The sequence below is a fragment of the Erythrolamprus reginae genome, chromosome 6, assembly GCF_031021105.1.
Source record: "Erythrolamprus reginae isolate rEryReg1 chromosome 6, rEryReg1.hap1, whole genome shotgun sequence".
In the NCBI taxonomy this organism is placed as follows: domain Eukaryota; kingdom Metazoa; phylum Chordata; class Lepidosauria; order Squamata; family Dipsadidae; genus Erythrolamprus; species Erythrolamprus reginae.
The window spans coordinates 63,183,623-63,205,323 of NC_091955.1; the positions used below are offsets into that span (position 1 = coordinate 63,183,623).

At 40.2% G+C, this 21,701-nt stretch overlaps 2 protein-coding genes across 3 annotated transcripts; one reads left to right on the forward strand and one right to left on the reverse strand.

The window, feature by feature from the left end:
* The first annotated feature begins 6,121 nt into the window (after positions 1-6,121).
* Positions 6,122-11,679, forward strand: NDUFA6 (NADH:ubiquinone oxidoreductase subunit A6). Its single transcript, XM_070756002.1, has 3 exons — positions 6,122-6,289; positions 8,407-8,522; positions 11,471-11,679. The coding sequence occupies exons 1-3, from the start codon at positions 6,148-6,150 to the stop codon at positions 11,600-11,602; spliced, it is 390 nt and encodes a 129-aa protein (XP_070612103.1). The 5' UTR covers positions 6,122-6,147; the 3' UTR covers positions 11,603-11,679.
* An 899-nt stretch (positions 11,680-12,578) lies between these two features.
* SMDT1 (single-pass membrane protein with aspartate rich tail 1) lies at positions 12,579-16,926 on the reverse strand. Of its 2 annotated transcripts, XR_011559502.1 has the most exons (4): positions 16,717-16,926; positions 14,662-14,802; positions 14,159-14,238; positions 12,579-12,876 (listed from the first exon to the last, which is right to left on the reverse strand). XR_011559502.1 is itself a non-coding variant. In XM_070756003.1 (3 exons), the coding sequence occupies exons 1-2, from the start codon at positions 16,858-16,860 to the stop codon at positions 14,665-14,667; spliced, it is 282 nt and encodes a 93-aa protein (XP_070612104.1). In that variant the 5' UTR covers positions 16,861-16,926; the 3' UTR covers positions 12,579-12,876; positions 14,662-14,664. The 2 variants fall into 2 exon arrangements, 1 of the variants encoding a protein (XP_070612104.1); XM_070756003.1 differs by lacking the exon at positions 14,159-14,238.
* Between the last annotated feature and the right edge of the window lie 4,775 nt (positions 16,927-21,701).

The window sequence follows — 21,701 nt, forward strand, 5'->3', positions numbered from 1 at the left end:
AATTGGACACTACTATTTGGGACAATGGAAAACAGGAGGAATAGTATTGTTTTCATATTTAGAAAACAAGTGGGGATGGAGGGTGTATATAGAGAAAGTGTCTAATTAATTAGATTTCATGGATGACCCTTCATTATGATATTTTATGTTACAGCTTCAACTGTTGATGCAGAAGTAGAGGAAGTTGATGAATTTTAGGATCAATGAAATTGACAGAACATGCAACCAAGAAGAATTGATAGTGTTTGGAGGCTAGAATATTAAAGTTGGGAATCATAAGGAAAAGAACATAATTAGACTGTATGGCCAAAGAACAGAACTGCAACAGGAAAATCGTTTATCAATTATCTGCTAGTCCATTGATTTCACCATTGCTAGCAATAAAAAAATGATACATATACACATTGTACTAGATGGAGAAACAGACATCAAATTATATTATTGGTGCAAGTAGGTGGAAGAGCTCAGTTACAAAAGCAGCAGCAAGCAGGCCAAGAATGACTGCAATATTGTTTTTATTATTGTTGTGAGCCGCCCCGAGTCTTCGGAGAGAGGCGGCATACAAATCTAATGAATTGAATTGAATAAATGATGAATGTGAAAAAGATTGCTGAAGAACAAAAACAAGAATACCAACTAAATGCCACAACCAACAGTAGAATGTGTTGAGACGCCAAAGCTAAGAATGACACGTCTCATCCCAAAACCTTCTTTAACTCTGAAGCTGAAGAAGCTTCTTGGATGAGAAACAAAACGTCCTCAAAGAAAAACCATTTGTGTCTTGAAAAAACACCTTTAGGACAACCATAAGGTGACCAGATGTCCCGCTTTCTGCTTTTTCATAATCTGTCCTGCTTCCTGTGCCATTTCAAAACTGTCCCTATTTTCTTCCTTCCTCCCCCCCCCTCTCCTCTATGGTGATGGCGGAAGGAAACGGCGAAGCGTCTTGGGGTCATCCTGGGTGGGTTGTACTTCCTGTGTCTCCCACCTCAGGATAGGCCATGCGCTCATGATGAGCTTGTTGATGAATAATTCTTCGGAACTAAGTGAGGGGATCCAGCTGTGGCAACCTGTTACTGAGGCCATGCTCGCAGGACACGGCCTGGGCACTGGCAGCCTGTACATCGCCGAGAGGGGAGGGCGTATATAAAAAATATGCAGTTTCAATGAGTAAATGAATGAGTCAGTCGAGGTGACTGGGGCCCGTACTTGTCCATCTGTCTGGGAAGAGTTTGATCTGGTGACACCTGATGAAGTGGACAAGGCCATTGGAGCTGTGAGTTCCGCCACCTGTTTACTGGATCCGTGTCCCTCCTGGCTGATTTCGGCCGGCAGGGAGGTGACACAGAGCTGGGTCCAGGAGATTGTCAACACTTCTCTGGGGAGGGGGTCCTTTCTGGCTCCTTACAAGGAGACACTTGTGAGCCCCCTCCTCAAGAAGCCTTCCCTGGACCCAGCCGTTCTTAACAACTACCGTCCAGTCTCCAACCTTCCCTTTATGGGGAAGGTTGTTCAGAAGGTGGTGGCACTCCAACTCCAACGGTCCTTGGAAGAAGCCGATTAGCTAGGCCCTCAGAATATCTCCAAGATCGTCTTCTGCCACACGAATCCCAGCAACCGGTTAGGTCCCACAGAGTTGACCTCCGGGTCCCGTCGATTAAACAATGTCGTCTGGCGGGACCCAGGGGAAGAGCCTTCTCTGTGGTGGCCCTGACCCTCTGGAACCAGCTCCCCCCAGAGATTAGAACTGCCCCCACCCTCCTTGCCTTTTGTAAACTTTTAAAACCCACCTCTGCCGCCAGGCATGGGGGAACTGAGACATCTCCCCTGGGCCCATACAGTTTATGCATGGTATGTTTGTGTGTATGTTTCTTTTAATAAGGGGTTTTCAGTGAATTTTAATTATTAGATTTGTTATATATTGTACTGTTACTGTTGAGAGCCACCCCGAGTCTATGGACAGGGGTTGCATACAAATCTAATAAATAATAATAATAATAATAATAAATAATAATAATAATGATGGGCTGTCCTAGCTGGTCGCCCGGAAAGAAAGGGAGGGAGGTTGAGAGAGAAAAAAAATAAAGATAACCCCCCCCTCTCTCTCTCCCCCATCTCCTCCATTGTGAAGTGTGCTAAATTTCACTGTGCTGCGCAACATGGAGATGGCAAGAGCAGTTTGTGCATCTCCCTGAGCGACCAAGGCATGGCCAGCATCAACAAGGGCTGGAAGAAGAGCCTGTGAGACCCAGCAAGAGATGAGGCACCGGAGAATCAGCTGTAGCTGCTTCTCTCCACAGAAGAGCGATGAAAGGAGGGATTCACAACAGAGGGATAAAAGAGGAGGCGCAGTTACTGATCCCTTTTTCTAGGGCAATGGGTACGTTCTGCATCCATATCAGTGCATTGTAGTTTCCAGAGTTTCAAAGAATAGAAGAAATTGCAGTTCACATCAAGCTTCCAATAAATGTCACTCTTATAAACTAGCTTTTAAAAATAAGCTTGAATTAGCAAATCCATGGATATGGTAAATAACAGCTGTTAAAAGGCAATATCCCTCTGGCACAATGGCAGACATACTAAATGACATACGAGCCATATATAGGTTCCATTTAGATTAAAGATTGGCAGCTCTTAAACAGGCAAAAATGTGTAGTCTCCATTATTGATCTATATTCTGTCACAATAAAATATTAGTAGATGGTATTGTCCTTATTTAAAGCGGCTAAGTGGATGAGTTTGTTTTCCATCTCATCAAACACTGGAAAACCTCTATCAATTTCTTTCTCCCTAACATAAGGTAAGTGGGGTAGAGTGAGCATAGAACAGGGATGGTGAACCTATGGCACGGGTGCCACAGGTGGCACACAGAGCCATATCTGCTGGCATATGAACTGTTGCCCTAGTTCATCTCCAATGTGCATGTGTGTGCCAGCCACCTGATTTTTGGCTCACATAGAGGATCTGGGAGGCATTTTTGGCTTCCAGAGAGCCACCAGGAAAGGAGGAGGGTGTTTTCACCCTCCCCTGGCTCCAAGGAAGACATTGGAGCCTAGGGAGAGTGAAACATGATCCCACTGGGCCCACCAGAAGTTGGCAAACAGTCCATTTCTGGCCTTCAGAGGGCCTCCGCGGCGATGGGGGAAAGCGGTTTTCACCCTCTCCAGGCATTGAATTATGGCTGTGGGCATTTGGGCGTGCGCGATAGCATGCCCATACTTTTTTGGCACCTGAGGAAAAAAAGGTTTGCCATCACTAGCATAGAACAATGGATTTAGCTGCCTATTAAGTTGCCTGACTGATATATAGTAAGTACCAAGAACTAACTTCATAAGCACACATGGAAACTGCAGCCTGTTTGGGGGATAAATGTAGCACTTTTACATAAGTTCTTAGAGATAACCAAAATTAAAAAACACAGCCATAGAGAACCCCTTTTTAATGAAAGCAGTGGAAAACACATAGTGCAATCGATGATGATAGTTTATTGGGCTGTAAAGGGGATGTAGGGCCAGGAAATTAAACTCTTAGATTTGCAACAGGGATGCAGGCTGTCTTTAAAAAATATAATAATAATCCCACTGCTCCCTTTGTCTAGTCTCCCAAGAGACCCAATATTACAATATTACTTTGGATCAGGCTTCCCCAACATAATTAAGTAAAATTTAGCTTCAAACTCTAAACATACATCAGTTATAGAATTTAATTCAATAAATAAAACCTATCCAGACTACAGATTGATAATGTACTGCATCTGAAGTTTGGGGTTCTCTTCGTATAAAGTTTTAAAACTTAAGTTAGTTATAATGAAAGCTGGAATTTTCAAAAACTAATGCAATTTTTTTTCTTGATTTGTAATTTGAAATTCATATATTCACTACTGTCATGATTACATATTTACATAATAATTTTAGTATTTAGCCACACCGAGTACTCGGAGAGAGGTGCCATACAAATCTAATAAATTATTATTGTTGTTGTTGTTGTTGTTATTATTATTATTATTATTATTATTATTATTATTATTGATGTACAGTTTTAAAGTTGAAGTAAGGTTTTCTAATATGTATAGCTGAATCCTTGACCTAGCTGATCGGGAGGAAATGGAGATTTTACAGTAAATTTTCCCCTGCCATGCCCACCAAGACACACCACGCCCACCAAACCACACCTACAGAACCGGTAGTAAAAAACAATTGACTCCAACCACCGCACTGAGTTTTTTTGCTCTTAACTCTTGCTGGTTGGAAGATATGTGAGAAAGACACTGAGAGATGAGATAAAATTAAGTTGTCTAGGGCAGCGTTTCCCAACCGGTGTGCCGCGGCACACTAGTGTGCCGCAAGACATGGCCAGGTGTGCCGCCAAGCTCCAGCTGGGCGGGGCGCTGCCAGTACTTCCGTCCTGGGACTCCCGCTCACAGCTGTCCCCCGGCTCCTGCTCGATGCCGCGGTTTTCGGCGCTCTCCTGCTGGGCCCCAAAGAAGGAAGGCAGGAAGAAGGAGAGCTCCATTCTTCGCGCCTTTTTCCCGCCTTCCTTCTTTGGGGCCCAGCAGGAGAGCGCCGAAAACCGCGGCATCGAGCAGGAGCCGGTTGACAGCTGCGAGCGGGAGCCCCAGGACGGAAGTACCGGCAGCGCCCCGCCCAGCTGGAGCTCCTCTGGCGTCGACGGCAAGTGTCCTTTGTGGCCCGGCGGGAGGGCACTGGCGATGGGAGCGGGGTGGTGGTGGCCGCAGCGGCCGCAGGCAGTCGCAGGGAGATGGCGGCGGCGAGAGGGAGCGCTCTCTCTCTCAGATGACTGCAAGCGGGAGCCCTGATGGTGGCGGTTGGAAGTGCTGCTAGACGTTGTACATGCTGGCGCTGCGGGTCTGGCATATACGGTGTCCAGCAGCACGTCCAGCTGCCGCCGTCAGGGCTCCCGCTTGCAGTCAGCTGAGAGAGAGAGAGAGAGAAAGAAAGAGAGACATATAAGAGAGGCAGAGAGAGAGAGAAAGAGAGACATAGCAAGAGAGGCAGAGAAAGAGAGACAGAGCAAGAAAGAGAGGCAGAGAAAGAGAGATAGAGAAAGAGAGAAAGAGAGACATAGCAAGAGAGGCAGAGAGAGAGAAAAAGAAAGGGAGACATAGCAAGAGAAAAAGAGAGACTTAGCAAGAGAGGCACAGAGAGAGAGTGAAAGAGAAAGAAAGAGAGACATAGCAAGAGAGACAGAGAGAGAGAAAGAGAAAGAGAGATAGCAAGAGAGGCAAAGAGAAAGAAAGAGATATAGCAAGACAGTGAAAGAGAGAGAGAAAAAAGCAAGAAAGAGATAGCAAGAGAGACAGAGAGAGAGAGAGAGCAAGGGAGAGAGAAAGACATAGAGGAAGGGAAGGAGGGAGAGAGAAAGAGAGCAAAAAAGAGAGGAAGAAAGAAAGAAAGGGATAGAGAGAGAGAAAGAAGGGAAGGAAGGAAAAGAGAGAAAGAGGGAGAAATAGAGCGAAAGGGAGGAAGAGAGAGGGTTTTTTTGTCCAAACTTTTCTTTAGCCCCCCCCCCCCTCCGCCCCCCCCCCCCCCTTCAGTGTTCCCCAGGATTTTGAAAATATGAATAATGTGCCGCGGCTCAAAAAAGGTTGGGAAACACTGGTCTAGAGCAGTGCTTCCCAACCTTGGCCACTTGAAGATATCTGGACTTCAACTCCCGGAATTCTTGGAGTTGAAGTCCAGATATCTTCAAGTGGCCAAAGTTGGGAAACACTGGTCTAGGGAATCTGCGCAGGTGCAGTAGCAGAATTGCGCCGGACTCCGCTAGCACTCAGAGCCACGGCGGCGAACACACGTCACCGTCCCACCTTAGCAGCCCACCTCCGCCCCCATCCCAGAATAGTCGAATCAGTCTGACACCCAACTGTGTTGACATTCCCACATCGGGACACTCAGCTTCCGGTTTGGGCGGTCGCACAGCCCAATGTGAGTTTCCTAGGCAACGTTCTGTTTAAATCCTCGCAACGCTGTTGGTCAGCACCCGTAAGTAGCTCATTCTTCCAATCATAAAACTAGAGATTAGCCAATCGTCGGTCACCTTTAAGGTGAATGGCGTAATTTTTAGCCAACAAAAATATTAGCCCCACTCCGGAGGAAAGGTCGAGGGCGGGGTTTAGTTCGTTAGGAAAACATGGCGGCTGCCGGGGCTGGGAAGGTGGCGGGCGCCGCGGTCGGAGCCGTAGTAAAACCGATCGTCAGTCGGGATTTGGCTGAAGCCAAACGGCACGTGAGAGAATTATATAGAACCTGGTACCGCGAAATCCCAAATACCGGTGAGGGGTCCGTTGATTACACTCGCGATCGCCGCCGTCAAGGTCGTAGGGACAGGAAACGATTAACTTGGTTTGGAAAGGAGCATCGCAGACTGGAGTTGTCTTTATATTTCCTCCACGACTTCTCCGATCTGAAGGGATGCTTTCACATTTTCACAGAAATGCCTTAAATGGAATGAGTACTTTAAATCGCTTTGATGACTAAACATATAAATAAGTAAGAGATAGTAATTTGGGATTAGGTTCATAAAATTGGAAGGACCTAAAAGATCATCTAGCCTTTCCGTTCTGCAGCATTCATTACACTACACCATTCCTGATAATTATTCAGCCAAGATATTATATGTGTGTGTGTGTGTAGCCAAGATTTTATAAAGGATTTTTAGATAGCCAAGATTTTATATAGGATTTTTTTCTAAATCCTACACGGGAAGAAACCCGAATATACCAATATGGTATACAGTATTCAGGTTTCTTCCCGTGTAGGATTTAGAAATTTTTGGCGACGTTTCGACAAGGTCCCACTCGTCATCTTCAGGCTGGTGCTTCTGTTCTTGTTCGCCCTAGAACAAGGACAGAAGCACCAGCTTGAAGATGACGAGTGGGACCTCGTCGAAACATCACCAGAAATTTCCAAATCCTACACGGGAAGAAACCCAAATATGCCAAGACTGTCATACCTGTACCCGTGAAAATCTACGAAAACAAATATATATATGTATATATACATATATGTTTTTTCTGTTGGAACAAGGCCAAAATAGTGCTATCCTAGTCTCCCTTAATTTTAAATATTCAGCAAAAATATGTGATGTAGGTATATAATATACATATGCATATACAAACACACAATGTATGTGTGTGTGTGTGTGTGTGAATAAACACACACATATATATAAACACACAGAAGATTGACAGCAGAAAAAGACCTCATGGTCCATCTAGTCTGCCCTTATACTATTTCCTGCATTTTATCTTAGGATGGATATATGTTTATCCCAGGCATGGTTAAATTCAGCTACTGTGGATTTACCAACCAGGTCTGCTGGAAGTTTGTTTCAAGCATCTACTACTATTTCAATAAAATAATACTTTCTTGCGTTGCTTCTGATAGTTCCCCCAACTATCCTCAGATTGTGTCAGTTTTCTGTCAAATCTACACTAGTCCCCCTTTTCATTTATCAGCAAAAATATTTTACACAGAGAGAGAGAGGTGATTGTATGCATTTGAGAGAAGGATTCATGGCATATGTATTATTCAAACTGTTCTATTGATTAGGGTCTTGTGTATCTTGCCCCCTTTTCTTTGGTTTCTAGGATTCTTTCTTATTCATTCATCTTTATGTTCATTTGTCATTGTTGAATATTCAGTGTATTCTGAATGTAGCATAAAACTCAATGGAACTATATCATGATCCAGAAATAAATCTGTTAATATTAACTGCATGCTAGGACATAGTACAGGGCATTTGTTTGCAGTAAAAACGCATGTGAAATAGTTGGTGTTTTAGTTTCATAAATAGCTACAGAGTGGAAAGAATTTTTTTTAAAAAAAATAATGTGGATTAAGAAAGCCACAGGGGTTTCAAATGTGTGTTTGCAAATTGTAGTTTCAAGTTTTGATCAAACTAATTCTCAACATTACTTGAGAATCCCAATTATAAAAAACTTCCTTGTAGGTTTAAGATTTTACCTCAAATAATACATAACTTTTGCTTGTTCTTAGTAAATGAAAGTATCTCTGCTATATACAAAAATGAGGTTTTAAAATACAGTACCTGTTTGTATTTCCACAGGACATTATTTAGTATAGTACAGAATTTAATTTTAGGGCGTTTTAAAAAAAAATGCCTATGGAGAATCATTTGTTTAAGTGCACTAATAATTTGAAAATCTAGTTATACATAATAAAATATGAATAATTGTGTACTTTATAGTGGTTTCTGATTTTCCTGCAGCTTAAAATATACTTTTCTATTAATTATTTTTTTCACCTGTTCCATAATGTTCAGTAAAACAGCCTGTAAATTAGTTTCATCGGAGGTGGTGATAATGTTGACAACTAATATACATGGGATTATTTTTCACTCATGATCATTATTTTGCTTCTGGTCTAGTGCATACATACCAACTGGAAATCACAGTGAAACAGGGGCGTGACAAGGTGCGAGAACTCTTCATGAAAAATGCTCATGTTACAGACCCCAGAGTTATTGATTTGCTTATTATTAAGGTAAGACAAATAATACTTGCTCTGAATTCATAGCAGATGTAGTATTAGGGAAGTGATAATGATAAATATTTCATCTTTTTGTCAATTCTGTGTGAAAATAGAGAGTGGGAAGTTGTAACCTACATAAAATACTTCTTATTTTTTTCAGTTCTTTTTTGTCTGAGTTGCCTGAGTTTTCTTCCTTGAATGCTAAACATATTTGGTAATATATTCCACTAAGCAAGTAACTATTTCAAAAAGGCAGTTAAAATTCCAGCACAATTGAGTTGTAACAATTCCATACTGGCTTCTATTAATTGTAGCTTGTCTACCCAAAGACCCTCTAGCCCAGTGATGGCGAACCTTTTTTCCTTAGGGTGCCAAAAGAGCATTCACGTGCGCTATTGTGCATGCTGAGTGCCCATATCCATAATTCAGTGCCTGAGGAAGGCAAAAACAGCCCTCCCACTCCCCGGAGGCCCTCTATACTGGATAAGATGATCGCTTTTCCTCAGTGTGCCAATTACTTTTAAATCTTCAACTATTTCTCCTTGTTAGTGAGGATTGGGTCCAGGATATTTCCTCTAATCCCTTTGTACTTTCTTCCACCTTCTGACAAATGAAGTTGTCAAGAGAGATGAAAAGAATTTGTTGGAGTTCTGACTTGGCAGAGTTAGATTCCCACTGTATACCAGGATAATTGAAATCCCTCATTCATAACTGAACTCTATATTGCACAGGGCCCAGGTTATCAGTGGGACTGCATTCCTCTAAGAACATCTACCCATCCTACAAGATCAGATAGGGTGGGCACTCTCCTAGTCCCTTCCCTTAAATTTTGCCATCTTGTGGGATATGGGAAGCATGATTTTTTTATGGCTACCCTGCCTTATGGAACACACTTACCCTGTAAACTACCCCCTTAGCTCAACTCCTGGCTTTGCCCCCAAGTGCTGGGATAGGGCAATCTGCTGTATGTGAAAGCTTAAGTTTGATATCGGAGTTTTAAAGATTGTGGTTTTTAATCGATGTATATATCTATTACAGGTAGTCTTCAATTTACAACCACAGTTGAGCCCAAAATTTCTGTTGCTAAGTGAGACAGTTATTATTCCCGTTAACAGTGGGGGGAAGATGGCAAAGATCAGCTATGGGCAGGAGTGGTGGAGCACAGGACATCAGGAAGGACGGAGCATAGGGTGAGGGGATTGAAAGAGGGCAGGGCAGCCGAAAGGGCAATGCTGGGGGCAGATAGGCAGGTGAGAGGAGTTGAAGCCTCCCTATAGTTGTAAATGTGAGTGGCTGCCAAGTGCTCAAAATTGGATCATGTGACTGCAAGGGAGATGTAATCATAAGAACATAAGAAGAGCCATGCTGAATGAATCAGGCCAAAGCCCATCAAGTCCAGCATTCTGTGTCACACAGTGGCCCACCAATTGTCCATGGGGATGTTGAGCAGAAAGAGAAGGCAAGACCCTCCCTTTCCCTTGACCCCAAACAAGTGGTACTCAAGGGAATCCTGCCTGCCTCAACCAACAGAGGCAGCACTTGCACATCCGTTTCAATAACCATCTATATGCCTGACCATCTATAATCATTGTAATGTTGGAGACCTGAGTGTATTCATTCAGTGCTGTCATAACTGAACGGTCATGAGTGATGGGGGGGTTAAGTGAGAAATACCAGTATTGTATGACTCTTTGAAAGAGGTGTCATCTAAATTAGACAGACCTCTATCTTTTAACCAGGTGGGTCTACATCAGTATTACTTATTCTTTCCTTTTACTCTTATCCAAATGCTTTTAACAATTTTTCCACACAGATTCCTGAATTTCCTGGTTTTTCCTACTATTTTTTCTCATCATTCCTATCACCCATCTCCCCCCACATTACTGTATGACTATAACTTGTTGCTTGTATATTTACAATTTATATTAATATTGTTTCCTGATTGCTTATTTGAATCCATGACAATCATTAAGTGATTCTTGACAAAAATATTTTATGTACACTGAGAGCATATGCACCAAAGACAAATTCCTTGTGTATCCAATCACACTTGGTCAATAAAGAATTCTATTCAATTCTCTTCTCTTCTCCTTTCTATTGTATCTGTTCCCCTTGAATAACTTGCTGTGCCCACTTATAAGCAACACACTGCCATGTTTCAGTGTTGTCTATGACTGCCTATCAGTCTTTCAATGGTCAGATCCCTTTTTCTCCCAGTTTGTTTCCCATATTCTATATTCCGTATAGAAATATTTTTATTAACATATTTATTGCCATCTCCTTTGTAGTTCTGCAAAACTCTGCATCGCCTCTTAATGTCCTGCTTCCTACTTCGTGTTCTGTTTCCTTGCCTGGAGTCCTTCATTGTATATTTGATTCTGGGCTTTTGCCTCTTTCTCTCCATTTTAATGCCTTCCTCATGAGACCTGTAAGGTTTTTACCAAATATTTTCTTCCATTTTTTTGTAAGATATATCCATTCTCTTCCCAAGCAGCCTTCATAAAGGGATCAGAGATAGAATCCAGAATCTTTTAGGTGAGATTACAGAGAACTAAGATTCAGGGAGCAGGAATGGACTGTGTTTTTCTATGAAAAAAAGGACAGCTTTCCGCCTATGATTTACAACAGGCACTACAGGGTGGGTAGCATTGAAGAAAAAGAGAGGTATTGTCAGAGGCAAAAATGCAACTTCTTACATCCTCTGTTTTCTATTAGAGAGTTAACATGACGTAACAGATTTTATAGGGCATGTCTTAGTTCCTAAAGAGGGCTTTGAAATTAGACGGGTTATAGGTTACTTACACCTTCTGATCTTCTCCTGAATATAAATCTACTGCGTTTTTTTTTAAATCAGTTATTGCCAATTTTTGATCATTTTGTTTTTAAAACTGATTTGACAGGAATTATCACTTGGCACATTGGTAATTTAAGTAATAATTGTTCTCTTATTCTTGGTACAGGGAAAAATGGAATTCCAAGAAACAATCAACGTGTGGAAACAAAAGACCCATATAATGAGATATTTTCATGAGACAGAAACACCGCGGCCCACGGATTTCCTATCCAAGTTCTACATCGGCCACGATCCTTGAACTAAATCATCAATAGAGAATAATGACTCTGTTTTCTGTTCCAAATAAATGCCTATCTTAACACTCTTCAGCAAGAATGTATTCAAGTAGGCATGCATTATTTATATTGAGTCAGAGTATTTGGTGCCAATATTTCATCCTAAATTCATTTTGCAAAACCTACTTCATTATAGTTAAGTATGTTGTAGCATCTCCCCTGCAAATAATGTCTTAAATAATATATAACACTGCAATCTAAAAAGTAATACTAAATTTCTCTTTACTATATGGTGAGATTCTGTTGGATATATGTGCCGAAAAGATGTTATTTGGGAGAAAATGAACCAAATGTAATTCAGAGTATTACATTCTTAGGATTCTAATCAATTTTTATATATTTATTTTAGGGGCTACACTACAGTTTTCATGTATTTACTGCCACAAAATTGTAGCAATATTCCCAAATTCTAGAATAAAAATCTCACTCTGCTTAAATGTTGGCAGCAGAAATGGAGGTTACTTATTACAATTTTAATAACTGTAGCAACCTATATACTATTTCCATTATACATCCTAATCCTATAAATTTTCTAAGGTATTTCAGATGCATGTTATACAAATAAAAAACTAGGTAACAGGAAAAATCCAATAGTTATACAATAGTCTAAACAGTTTTCTTTCATCAAAATTATAATTAAAACTTTCTCAGAGTTCTATAAAATTTACATTTATATTTACACAGGCAGCTGTTAAATATTATATAGCTGGTTCAATTGAATCAAATAACAAGATTGAAAAGCTGCTTACTTTTCTATAGGCTTGTGATTTTATTCCTTTCGGAAAGAAAGCTGACATTCTATTTTATATAGTATCAAAGATAGATAGCACAATCCAAAGCATATTAATTCAGAAGGACATCTCAATTCAGTAAAACATACATTCCCAAAAGGATGAAGACAGCAGCTTAGTATATAAAAAAACCACACGAGACATGATCTCTAATTCTTAATTTACTATCCATAGGAATTATTTGTATTAATTAGGGATCCAGTGTATTCAGAAATAAGATACACTCTAAGCATGCAACAATTGTTGAATCAAGACGTATCTATGTATTCGTAAATAGATATAGCATTTAAACATTTTTGTTTATACATGCACAGAACAATCCGTGGCACAAAGGGAAGTCCAGCTGTTCCCAAAATGTTCATTAGCCATCTGAGAGGAGCAGTGATTAAACACTGACATTAGAACATTTTATTATGGCTTTGTTCATCTTCTGCCACATTGGAGACCTGTAAGAAAACAGGAAATATTTCACACTGTGGAACTACTTTGTGATTGCAGAATATGAATTCTGCACTATTCAGAAATAGTAAAGCTTAGGATAAGAGACTTGAGCACAATTGGATAACAAAATATGCAACTTGCTCTAAAATAGCATGAGGGAGTAATTATTATTCTGGTAATATTTAATTTTGATATTTACTTCAGCACGAAAAAAATGGTGTATACCTGTTTCCTGATTAGGAAAAAAGAATGCATTGGTTCAAATGGAAAAAATTCATATGCATATCAATATGCACATCAGAAACACAATACTGATGCATGATCACATATAATAGTGGTTCCCAACCTTGGGGTCGGGACCCTTTTGGAGGGTCGAATGACCATTTCATGGGGGTCGCCTGAGACCCTGGGAAAAGACAAATTTCTCCTAGTATTAGGAACTAAAGCTTCTATTCTGGCATCTTGGAACATATTTTTACAATCCGACCAATCAGGCGTTTACAGTGAGTGCGTCTCTCTGACCTTCCTGCCAGTCAACTCAAAGCTCTGTTGGGAGAATTGGCGCTATACCTATGGTTGGGGGTCACCACAACACGAGGAACTGTATTAAGGGGTCGTGGCCCTAGAAAGGTTGAGAACCACTGACATATACTATTAAATGTAATGTGTCTTTGATAAGTATTTAACATACAGTTGTACCTCTACTTATGAATTTAATTCATTCCATGACCAGGTTCTTAAGTAGAAAAGTTTGTAAGAAGCAATTTTTCCCATAGGAATCAATGTAAAAGCAAATGTGTGTGATTGGGGAAACCACAGGGAGAGTGAAGACCCTGTTTCCTCCCAGGAGATTCCTAGAGAGACCCCATGGAGGCTTCTCCCTGCCTTTTCCGGCCCTGTTTCCTCCCAGAAGATTCCTAGAGAGGCTTCATAGAGGCTTCTCCCTGCTTTTTCCGGCCCCGTTTCCTCCCAGGAGATTCTTAGAGAGGCCCCATGGAAGCTTCTCCCTGCCTTTGCCAGTTACAGTTTCGGAGGCTTGGGTTTATAAGTGAAAAATGGTTCCTGAGAAGAGGCAAAAAAATATTGAACACCCGGTTCTTAGCTAGAAAAGTTTGTAAGTAGAGGCGTTCGTAGGTAGAGGTACCACTGTACTTCTACTAGGCTATTACAGAATAGAATACCAAGTACCTACAAAGTCTTGGAATATCAATTCCCATTGTGTTATTATACAAATACTACTGACATATATAACTAAAAATACGTAAAGCATAATTTGCATTTGCTTACTTTAGCTTTACTGCAGAACTGGATGTAGAAGATAACAGGAAAAAGAAAGGAAGGCCTCAGAAGAACAGGGATCGTTCATGCTATGATAATGAAAAAATGTTAAGATGTGGAAAAGATATAAGTAGATAGGTTTCTGTCCCCAGTTTGAGGCCATAAGGGTTTTTTTTTTAGAATATGTAGGCACAATTAAATTATAAAGTTGTTTAAAGTTGGCAGCAAGGAATATTTAATTCTCAATTGTGTAACCATAAACAATAATACCATTTCTTCATCCTAAAAAATGCAAATTATGTGGTCAAAAATACCTGAGGGAAGAACAAAAATAGATTTTGTTCAGTTCTTTCAATTCATTCAAACTTAATTTTTACTTGGAGCTGTCTGAGGTTTTTTTTTGTCCTAGACCAACTATTTATTTAGTCACTTCTCCAAACCTCCCAGCATGGCAGTCATAGGCTACATGCAGCTGTTAAACACTGAAAAGGGATGGGCAGCTATGATTGTACCTATTAGTCATCATCATCGTCATCCTCTGGCACAAAGATATCATGTTCTTCAAGCAAGGCTGCAAAACTTTTGCTGATTTGTGTCCCAACGTAGAGAAAGGGAATTACAATGGCAAACACACGGACAAGTCCAAATGGCATCTACAGGGATTAATGAAAAGCTGGTTAACATCTCTTGGCATATATACAAATGAACAAATTTATAGCTGTCAGAATAAAACTAGAAACAGATGGAAGGAACAAAAAGAATCATACAGCTGCCTCAGTAAATTTAACCATCATCTTACTGTACTTGTTTTCAGGAGTGTTTTTGAAAATTACCTTTAAATAAAGAAATCACAGAGCATCCATAGATTGAATAAGTGTGACGGCTGCCTCTGGTTCTCAACTTACATGGGGGTTTTCTGTCCACTCTTATCTATATCCGTCCTTCTGGAATCCCAACCACTTGTCAGGTGAAGCTGCTGCTGAGTTTCTAAAATAACTGGCGGAATAGAAACCACTTGCAACGGGATAATATATAGAGCCTCTGGGGTGCAATGGTTACAGTGCAGTACTGCAGGCTACTTCTGTTGATCACCAGCTGCCAGCAGTTTGGCAGATGGAATCTCACCAGGCTCAAGGTTGACTTCCATCCTTCCAAGATCGGTAAAATGAGGACCCAGATTGTTGGGAGCTTACACCCTATAAACTGCTTAGAGAGGGCTGTAAAGTAATGTGAAGTGGTATATAAATCTAAATCTAAAAAAGTAAAGTTCTACATTTAGGCAAGAAAAACAAAACACACAGGTACAGTATATGTGGTACACTGCTCAACAGTAGTAACTGTGAGAGGGATCTTGGAGTCCTAGTGGACAACCATTTAAATATGAGCCAGCAGTGTGCAGCAGCTGCCAAAAGAGCCGACACAGTTCTAGGCTGCATTAACAGGGATAGAATCAAGATCACGTGAAGTGTTAATACCACTTTATAAGGCCTTGGTAAGGCAACACTTCAAATACTGCATTCAGTTTTGGTTACCGCGATGCAAAAAGGATATTGAAACTCTACAAAAAGTGCAGAGCTACAAAGATGTTTTGGGGATTGGAGGCTAAAAGGTGAAGAATGGTTGCAGGAATTGGGCATGGCTAGTTTAATGAAAAGAAGGAATAGGTAATGAAAAGAAGGAATAGGGGAGACATGATAGCAGTGTTCCAGTATCTTAGGAATTGCCACAAAAAAGAGTCAGCCTATTCTCCAATGCACCTGAGGGTAGAACAAGAAGCAATGGGTGGAAACTAAACAAGGAGAGAAGTAACTTAGAACTAAGGAGAAATTTCCTGACAGAACGGTTGATCAGCGAAACAGCTTGCCTTCAGAAGTTGTGAATGCCCCAACACTGGAGGTTTTTAAACAGATGTTGGATAACCATCTGTCTGAAGTAGTGTAGGGCTTCCGGCCTAAGTAGCGGGTTGGACTAGAAGACCTCCAAGGTCCCTTCCAACTCTTGCTATTATTATTAAATGCTATTACTAATGCTATTGCTAATGGCACCCCTGAAGATAAGCCAGCCTGCAGCAATTCCTTGGCCACTTGTGGGCTTTAAGAGTTGGGTCAACTGGTTCACAAGTCTTAAAGTGGCCAAGGTTGGAGACCCCTTGCTGCTCCAACCGAATTAAAAAGCGTTCACCCCAATTACAAGGGCAAGTTCTAGTAATATTTCCTCACACTGACTAGGGTGGGGGGGACACGACTTTAGCTTTTCAAAAAAAAAAAAGTAATTGTTGGGGGGGCGTCACAGACAGGAACGCAGTCGGGCCGCTTCTCTGACACGAAATAAAGGCCCTCGCCCTTTTAACAGGGTTATTTCCGCGGATGTCCCGAACGATTGTTTTATCGCTTGGCAACGGTCGAATGTCAAACAAAACCCGCCCTTCCACAATAAGCGACGCGCGATTGGCTGAGTAGACCTGCCAATTTATCCCATCCCGCATAAGCGATTGGCTCGGTTTGGTTCCTACCCGTTTCTCCTATTAGAAACCGCGCCTGACTCTCCCTTTCGAGAACTGAACTCACTTTGACAGGCTTAGGCAAGATGGCGCCACTCCGAGTGACCGTCATGTTTCGGGAGGGTAAAACTGTTGCTAAGGGCGCCTTCTGGTTCTCGACGGGTCGCGACCTTGCCCAAGAACCGGCCGTTGACCACAACCGCGAAGCCATCTCCTCTAGGCGGCTCCTCCCCTCGGAGTCGGACACACTCTCGATAACCGGAACTAGCGAAAGAGTGGGCGGTGCTTTTCCAAACCTCGCGAAATATCGATAGGCGGAAGGAGAGATTATTTAAATCGCGGGTGTCTGAACAGTTCGATTTAAAAAAAAAAAATCCATTTAAATGACATGTTTAAATTCTCCTGGAGCGGCATTGAAAGTTGCCAATAAAAAAATAATAAAAATTAATAGTTTAATAAGTGCACCAGTCCCCTGTCCTAATGTCTCTTTTATGTTTTACTAGCTTCATGAATATGAACTCTTATTTATTTACTGTACTTTGTCTGTACATGGCATAGGTTCGCCATCACTGCTCTATAAAATTTAAACGGGATAGGGAAAAAAAACGAGTGTAGCTTCTGCATTTCTGTCTTATAATAGTGATGGGAAGACTGAAGGAGGTGGGCTAAGAATAGGGAGGCAGCAAAGTTCTGGATTCCTGGTATTTTCTTTGCAGCTTCTGGACAGATCCAGTCCAAATTAAACCTGTGCTACAAAGAAAAGCTCTGCTTTCCACTTTAAAGTCAGCCAACCCTTCTAATTCTTCAAGATGTGCGTTCACCCTGTTTTGTTCCCCAAATCCCTTTTGAAAATTTCAAAGCCTACCTTGCTGCCAACTTTACTGCAAGCATTCTGTAGCTGTCCCATAAATAAGAAGGTTCCATAATTGGACACTCAACCCCTGCTCCTCACTTCATGTGATTCAAGTTCCATACTACAGTGGCCCCCAACCTTTTGGGTAACAGGCTCTGGTTCAATGGAGAGAGGTTTTTCCGTGCACTGGAAAGGCCGTGGTTTCACATGCTGGCTGCACCCCATGGATAGGGCTTGATTTGTTTGCGCAGCCCAGTTTCTGGTATGCTACGGAATGGTGCCAGTCCATGGACTGGAGGTAGGGGACTTTTGCTGTACTAAATCTAAGCAGTTGCTGTGATGGGAAGTTGAAGCCAGCAAGGTCCTTTTTCTCTGCATAAAGGATTGGTGCAAACCTAGCTATTACATAGCCCCCGAACCTCCCAGTAATGGTGGTGGGAGTAGGGAGTATCTAGAAACAAAGACAGGCAGAAGTTCCTTTTCAGTGAAGAGTTCCTCCTCAAGAGCTTCAACATTCCTACTGTAAAAAAAAAAATCCATTACAGCAATTCTTCTTATACTGTGGCTGAGCTGGAGAAAAGTCAATTCAATCATCAAGTTTAGATAATGGCATAGGAATGTGCAGAAACTGAACTGATCAGAGCACCCTCCTGTTCCAAGCAACAAGATAAAAACAAACTAATAATTTCACGAAAAATATATCAATAAAGAATAAAACTGCAATTTTGGGAATCACTACAAAATGTGATGGCCTCCAAAAATAAGACTTTGCAAAGATAAATCATCCGGGACTGCCACATGACAATCTACATGCTATTTCTAAATGCCAGTTGCTAGGGTAGAGAGCAGAGAGACATTGATGATCTCTCTTATGGGTCACAGACTTTGGGGTCTCTTTATTCTTTTATTATTATAATAATAATAATAATAATAATAATAATTTATTAGACTTATACTTTATAAGTTTATAATTTTGATAAACCTTTCAACTCTAAAGTAAAAGCAGTTTCCTCAATATTTTAAAAACCAACATATTTATTATTTCACATTTTGTGTAAATAAAGTAAAACATGATTCATGAAAATCTGTGCAATTCATAAATTTGTTTCCAATGTAACATACTTTTCTTTGGTTTAAGAGATATTCCCTTCTGGAAAGTATAAAATAAGCGTACACTGCTTTTAAAAAATAATCATTAAGTCTGACCCACAAATAATTATGAAATAAGATTGTACTTTCCTATTTTGGGTAAAATGCAATTTATAAAACACATTTTATTTAAAATAACATGCAATATACATGTAATATAACATTACCAGAATGTTATAGGAGGTTATTAGCTTTATTATACAATGTAGCATGCTTTTTCCCAACTACTAATAACAGTGTTACTGGTTGTGATCAAAACTACTAGAGGAAAAATCTGAAACCAGGTATACGTCAATCACAAGTAATTCATACAATTCCCCAAATTTAATTCTACTAGTACGTATCTTGTCAACTTAATTTTATCTTACTGAACAATCAAGGTAATTTTTCTTTCTGAAATAATAATCTTAATTAGAGTATTGAAATGACTAGTAAACTACTGGTAAGTATGTAACTGCTGGATATTACTAATGCTCTATTAATCTGTAATAAATAATTATTGTTTCATTTATTCAATAATTAGTTATGTTCAAGATAATAAATGTAGGCCATTAAATTGTGAGTGGGCCCTCACAATCAGAAAGCAGCAGAATAATGGATAGATGAATGCTGAACACTAAATTAAACTCATATTCACATGAAATTATGTAAGATTGCTTTGGGTGATTTTTTTTCTATTAATCTGTATCAGTATTATGGATGGAACTAGAACAAAGTATCTAAAGCAACAGCTTTAGTCCAATTTTAGGAAACTATTGAATAAAAGTGATATTAAGATTAAATTATCACACATTACATTAACAATTTGAGAGCAGCTGCTGTTATTTATTTGGCTTTTGTTATCTACTGGTAGATCAGTGTTTCCCAACCTTGGCCACTTGAAGATATCTGGACTTCAACTCCCAGAATTCCCCAGCCAGCATTTACTGGCTGGGGAATTCTGGGAGTTGAAGTCCAGATATCTTCAAGTGGCCAAGATTGGGAAACATGATTTGATTGTGTTGCTTGGGTAGCCTTACTTGTGCTTTTTCTGCCTTTTGTGTTAGTATGCATAGTCCTTGAGTTATGACCACAATTGACTCCAACATTTGTTGTTAACAAGACAGTTGTTAAATGAGTTTTGCCTCATTTTGCCACCTTGCTGGCCAGCTAACTCATTAAGTTAGTCATGTTTGTTAAGCGAATCTCGCTGCCCTATTGACTTTGCTTGTCAGATTGTCACAAAGATGATCACGTGTCCCAGGACGCTGGAACCGTCATAAATACAAGTCAATTGCCACGGGTCTGAATTTTGATCATGTGGCCTGGGGACACCTCAATGGGGCTGGGTGTGGCATTTGACTCCATAAGATGGAAGTTCCTGAATATTTTTTAATATATATAATAGACTATAAATTAGTGAGGGGTTTTTTAGGAAAGCAACTTTTCACAGCTTTGTCCACATCTGCATGAAAATCTAAAGTACATGAAATGCTTATAATTAAAATAATATACGTATACTGTATATATATATATTGTATGATCTTTCTAATGATTAGTTAAGGCTATTATACTATTATACTGTTCCAGCATCTATCAAAATAGCTACAATGTGGAGAAATCGGAAGCATTGTAACGAGATGAGCCCAGAGAAATTCCAGGCTATTAAGGGGGGGGGGGGTTATCTTCAGACCGGATCCATCCTATAGGGACAGAGGAGGAGGAGGAGGAGCACCTCAGAACACCAAGAGGGGTAGGCAAATTCCTCAGAGGCCGAAGGAAAAGCTCTTCGAACCAATGTCGGTGGCCATCACAAGCTGGGGTAATTGGGATAAGTTTTGTGCAGGAGCAGTGAATTGAGTGGAATATTGATATCAGGTGAGTGATTGGCCAACATATATCCAAGAAAAAAAAAATGTTTAAAGAACTTTAAAGTTATTCCAGCGGAGAATGAACAGCTAAATTGGGGGGGGGGGGGGGGGAGTGAAAGAAACCGAAGTTTAAACACAAGTCTAAAATGGAGTCTGAGATTATCAAAGCATTTTGAGAAGGAACCCGAAAGAAAGCAGTTGAAAGAAAGCTGGTGTTCTGTTCGGGTCTCTGAGACCCAAAATCAAAATTTGAGGCCCTGTAAAAAATTTTCCCTGCGTATCTGAAACTTGAAATTTCATGACTTTGCATCATTTCAGGGGTTCTCTCTATGAGAAATTTTTTTGGGAGGTGGGGGGCTTCTTTCTTGCTGAAAAAAAAATAGACCAAAAGTTCTGTTCCCAGTCACCCTGACCCGGCCCAAGAATTCTTCATTTGAGGTGCTTATGTTTGGTCAATTTGAAAACTTTTTTCACTTGGAAAGTAGTCTGAACATTTCTGCACACAATGATATGAAAATTGAACTGAAAAAAATAATGCTTATTGGTTTATTTTGATCATAAACATCACGCCCCCCTTTTTTGTGAACTTTTTTTCAATTTATAGATAGTTTAGCCTGCAAAATGCGTTGAATTTTACTAAAGTTGATGTGGGATTGGTAGTTTGAACATTTCTGAACATAAGAAAAGTATAAATGAACTGAAAAAAATGATGCTTATTGCGTTTTCTTAATCAGAAATAAGGCCTCCCCCCTCCCCCCCCAAAATGCTTGCAACCATTTTCACTTTAAATTTTTTTTAGGCTCCAAATCAGAAATATTTTTAATATCTTAGGCATTGATTTACTAAATTTAACATTGCTGATCATCATAAAAATATTTTTTGGGGGTGGGGGTTAACTTTTTTCTGAGCAAAATTTTACCTCAACTTGTACTGTTCCTGGGTCTATTTGACCCGAAACAAAAAAATTCTTTTAGGTACTTAAATTTGGTCTTTTTGAAAACTTTTTTTGCTGGGAAACTAGTTTAAACATTTCTGAACAAACTGATATGCTTATTGGTTTATTTTGATCAAAAAGACACCCCCCCAATTTTTGAGCATTTTGTGTCAGTTTATATATTTTTTAGGCTACAAATCTCCAAGGGATTTTCCCCCAAAAGGTTTGATATACAAAATTGAACATTCCTGATTATAAGAAAAATA

What these genes read in the sequence shown, in the direction of transcription:
- NDUFA6 (XM_070756002.1), top strand. Translation starts at nt 6,148, where the DNA reads ATGGCGGCTGCCGGGGCTGGGAAGGTGGCGGGCGCCGCGGTCGGAGCC. An exon ending in CCGCGAAATCCCAAATACCG is followed by an intron (nt 6,290 to 8,406) that starts GTGAGGGGTCCG and finishes CTTCTGGTCTAG; the next exon opens with TGCATACATACCAACTGGAA. An exon ending in TTGATTTGCTTATTATTAAG is followed by an intron (nt 8,523 to 11,470) that starts GTAAGACAAATA and finishes TTCTTGGTACAG; the next exon opens with GGAAAAATGGAATTCCAAGA.
- SMDT1 (XM_070756003.1), bottom strand. Translation starts at nt 16,860, where the DNA reads ATGGCTTCGCGGTTGTGGTCAACGGCCGGTTCTTGGGCAAGGTCGCGA. An exon ending in TCTTGCCTAAGCCTGTCAAA is followed by an intron (nt 14,803 to 16,716) that starts GTGAGTTCAGTT and finishes TAATCCCTGTAG; the next exon opens with ATGCCATTTGGACTTGTCCG.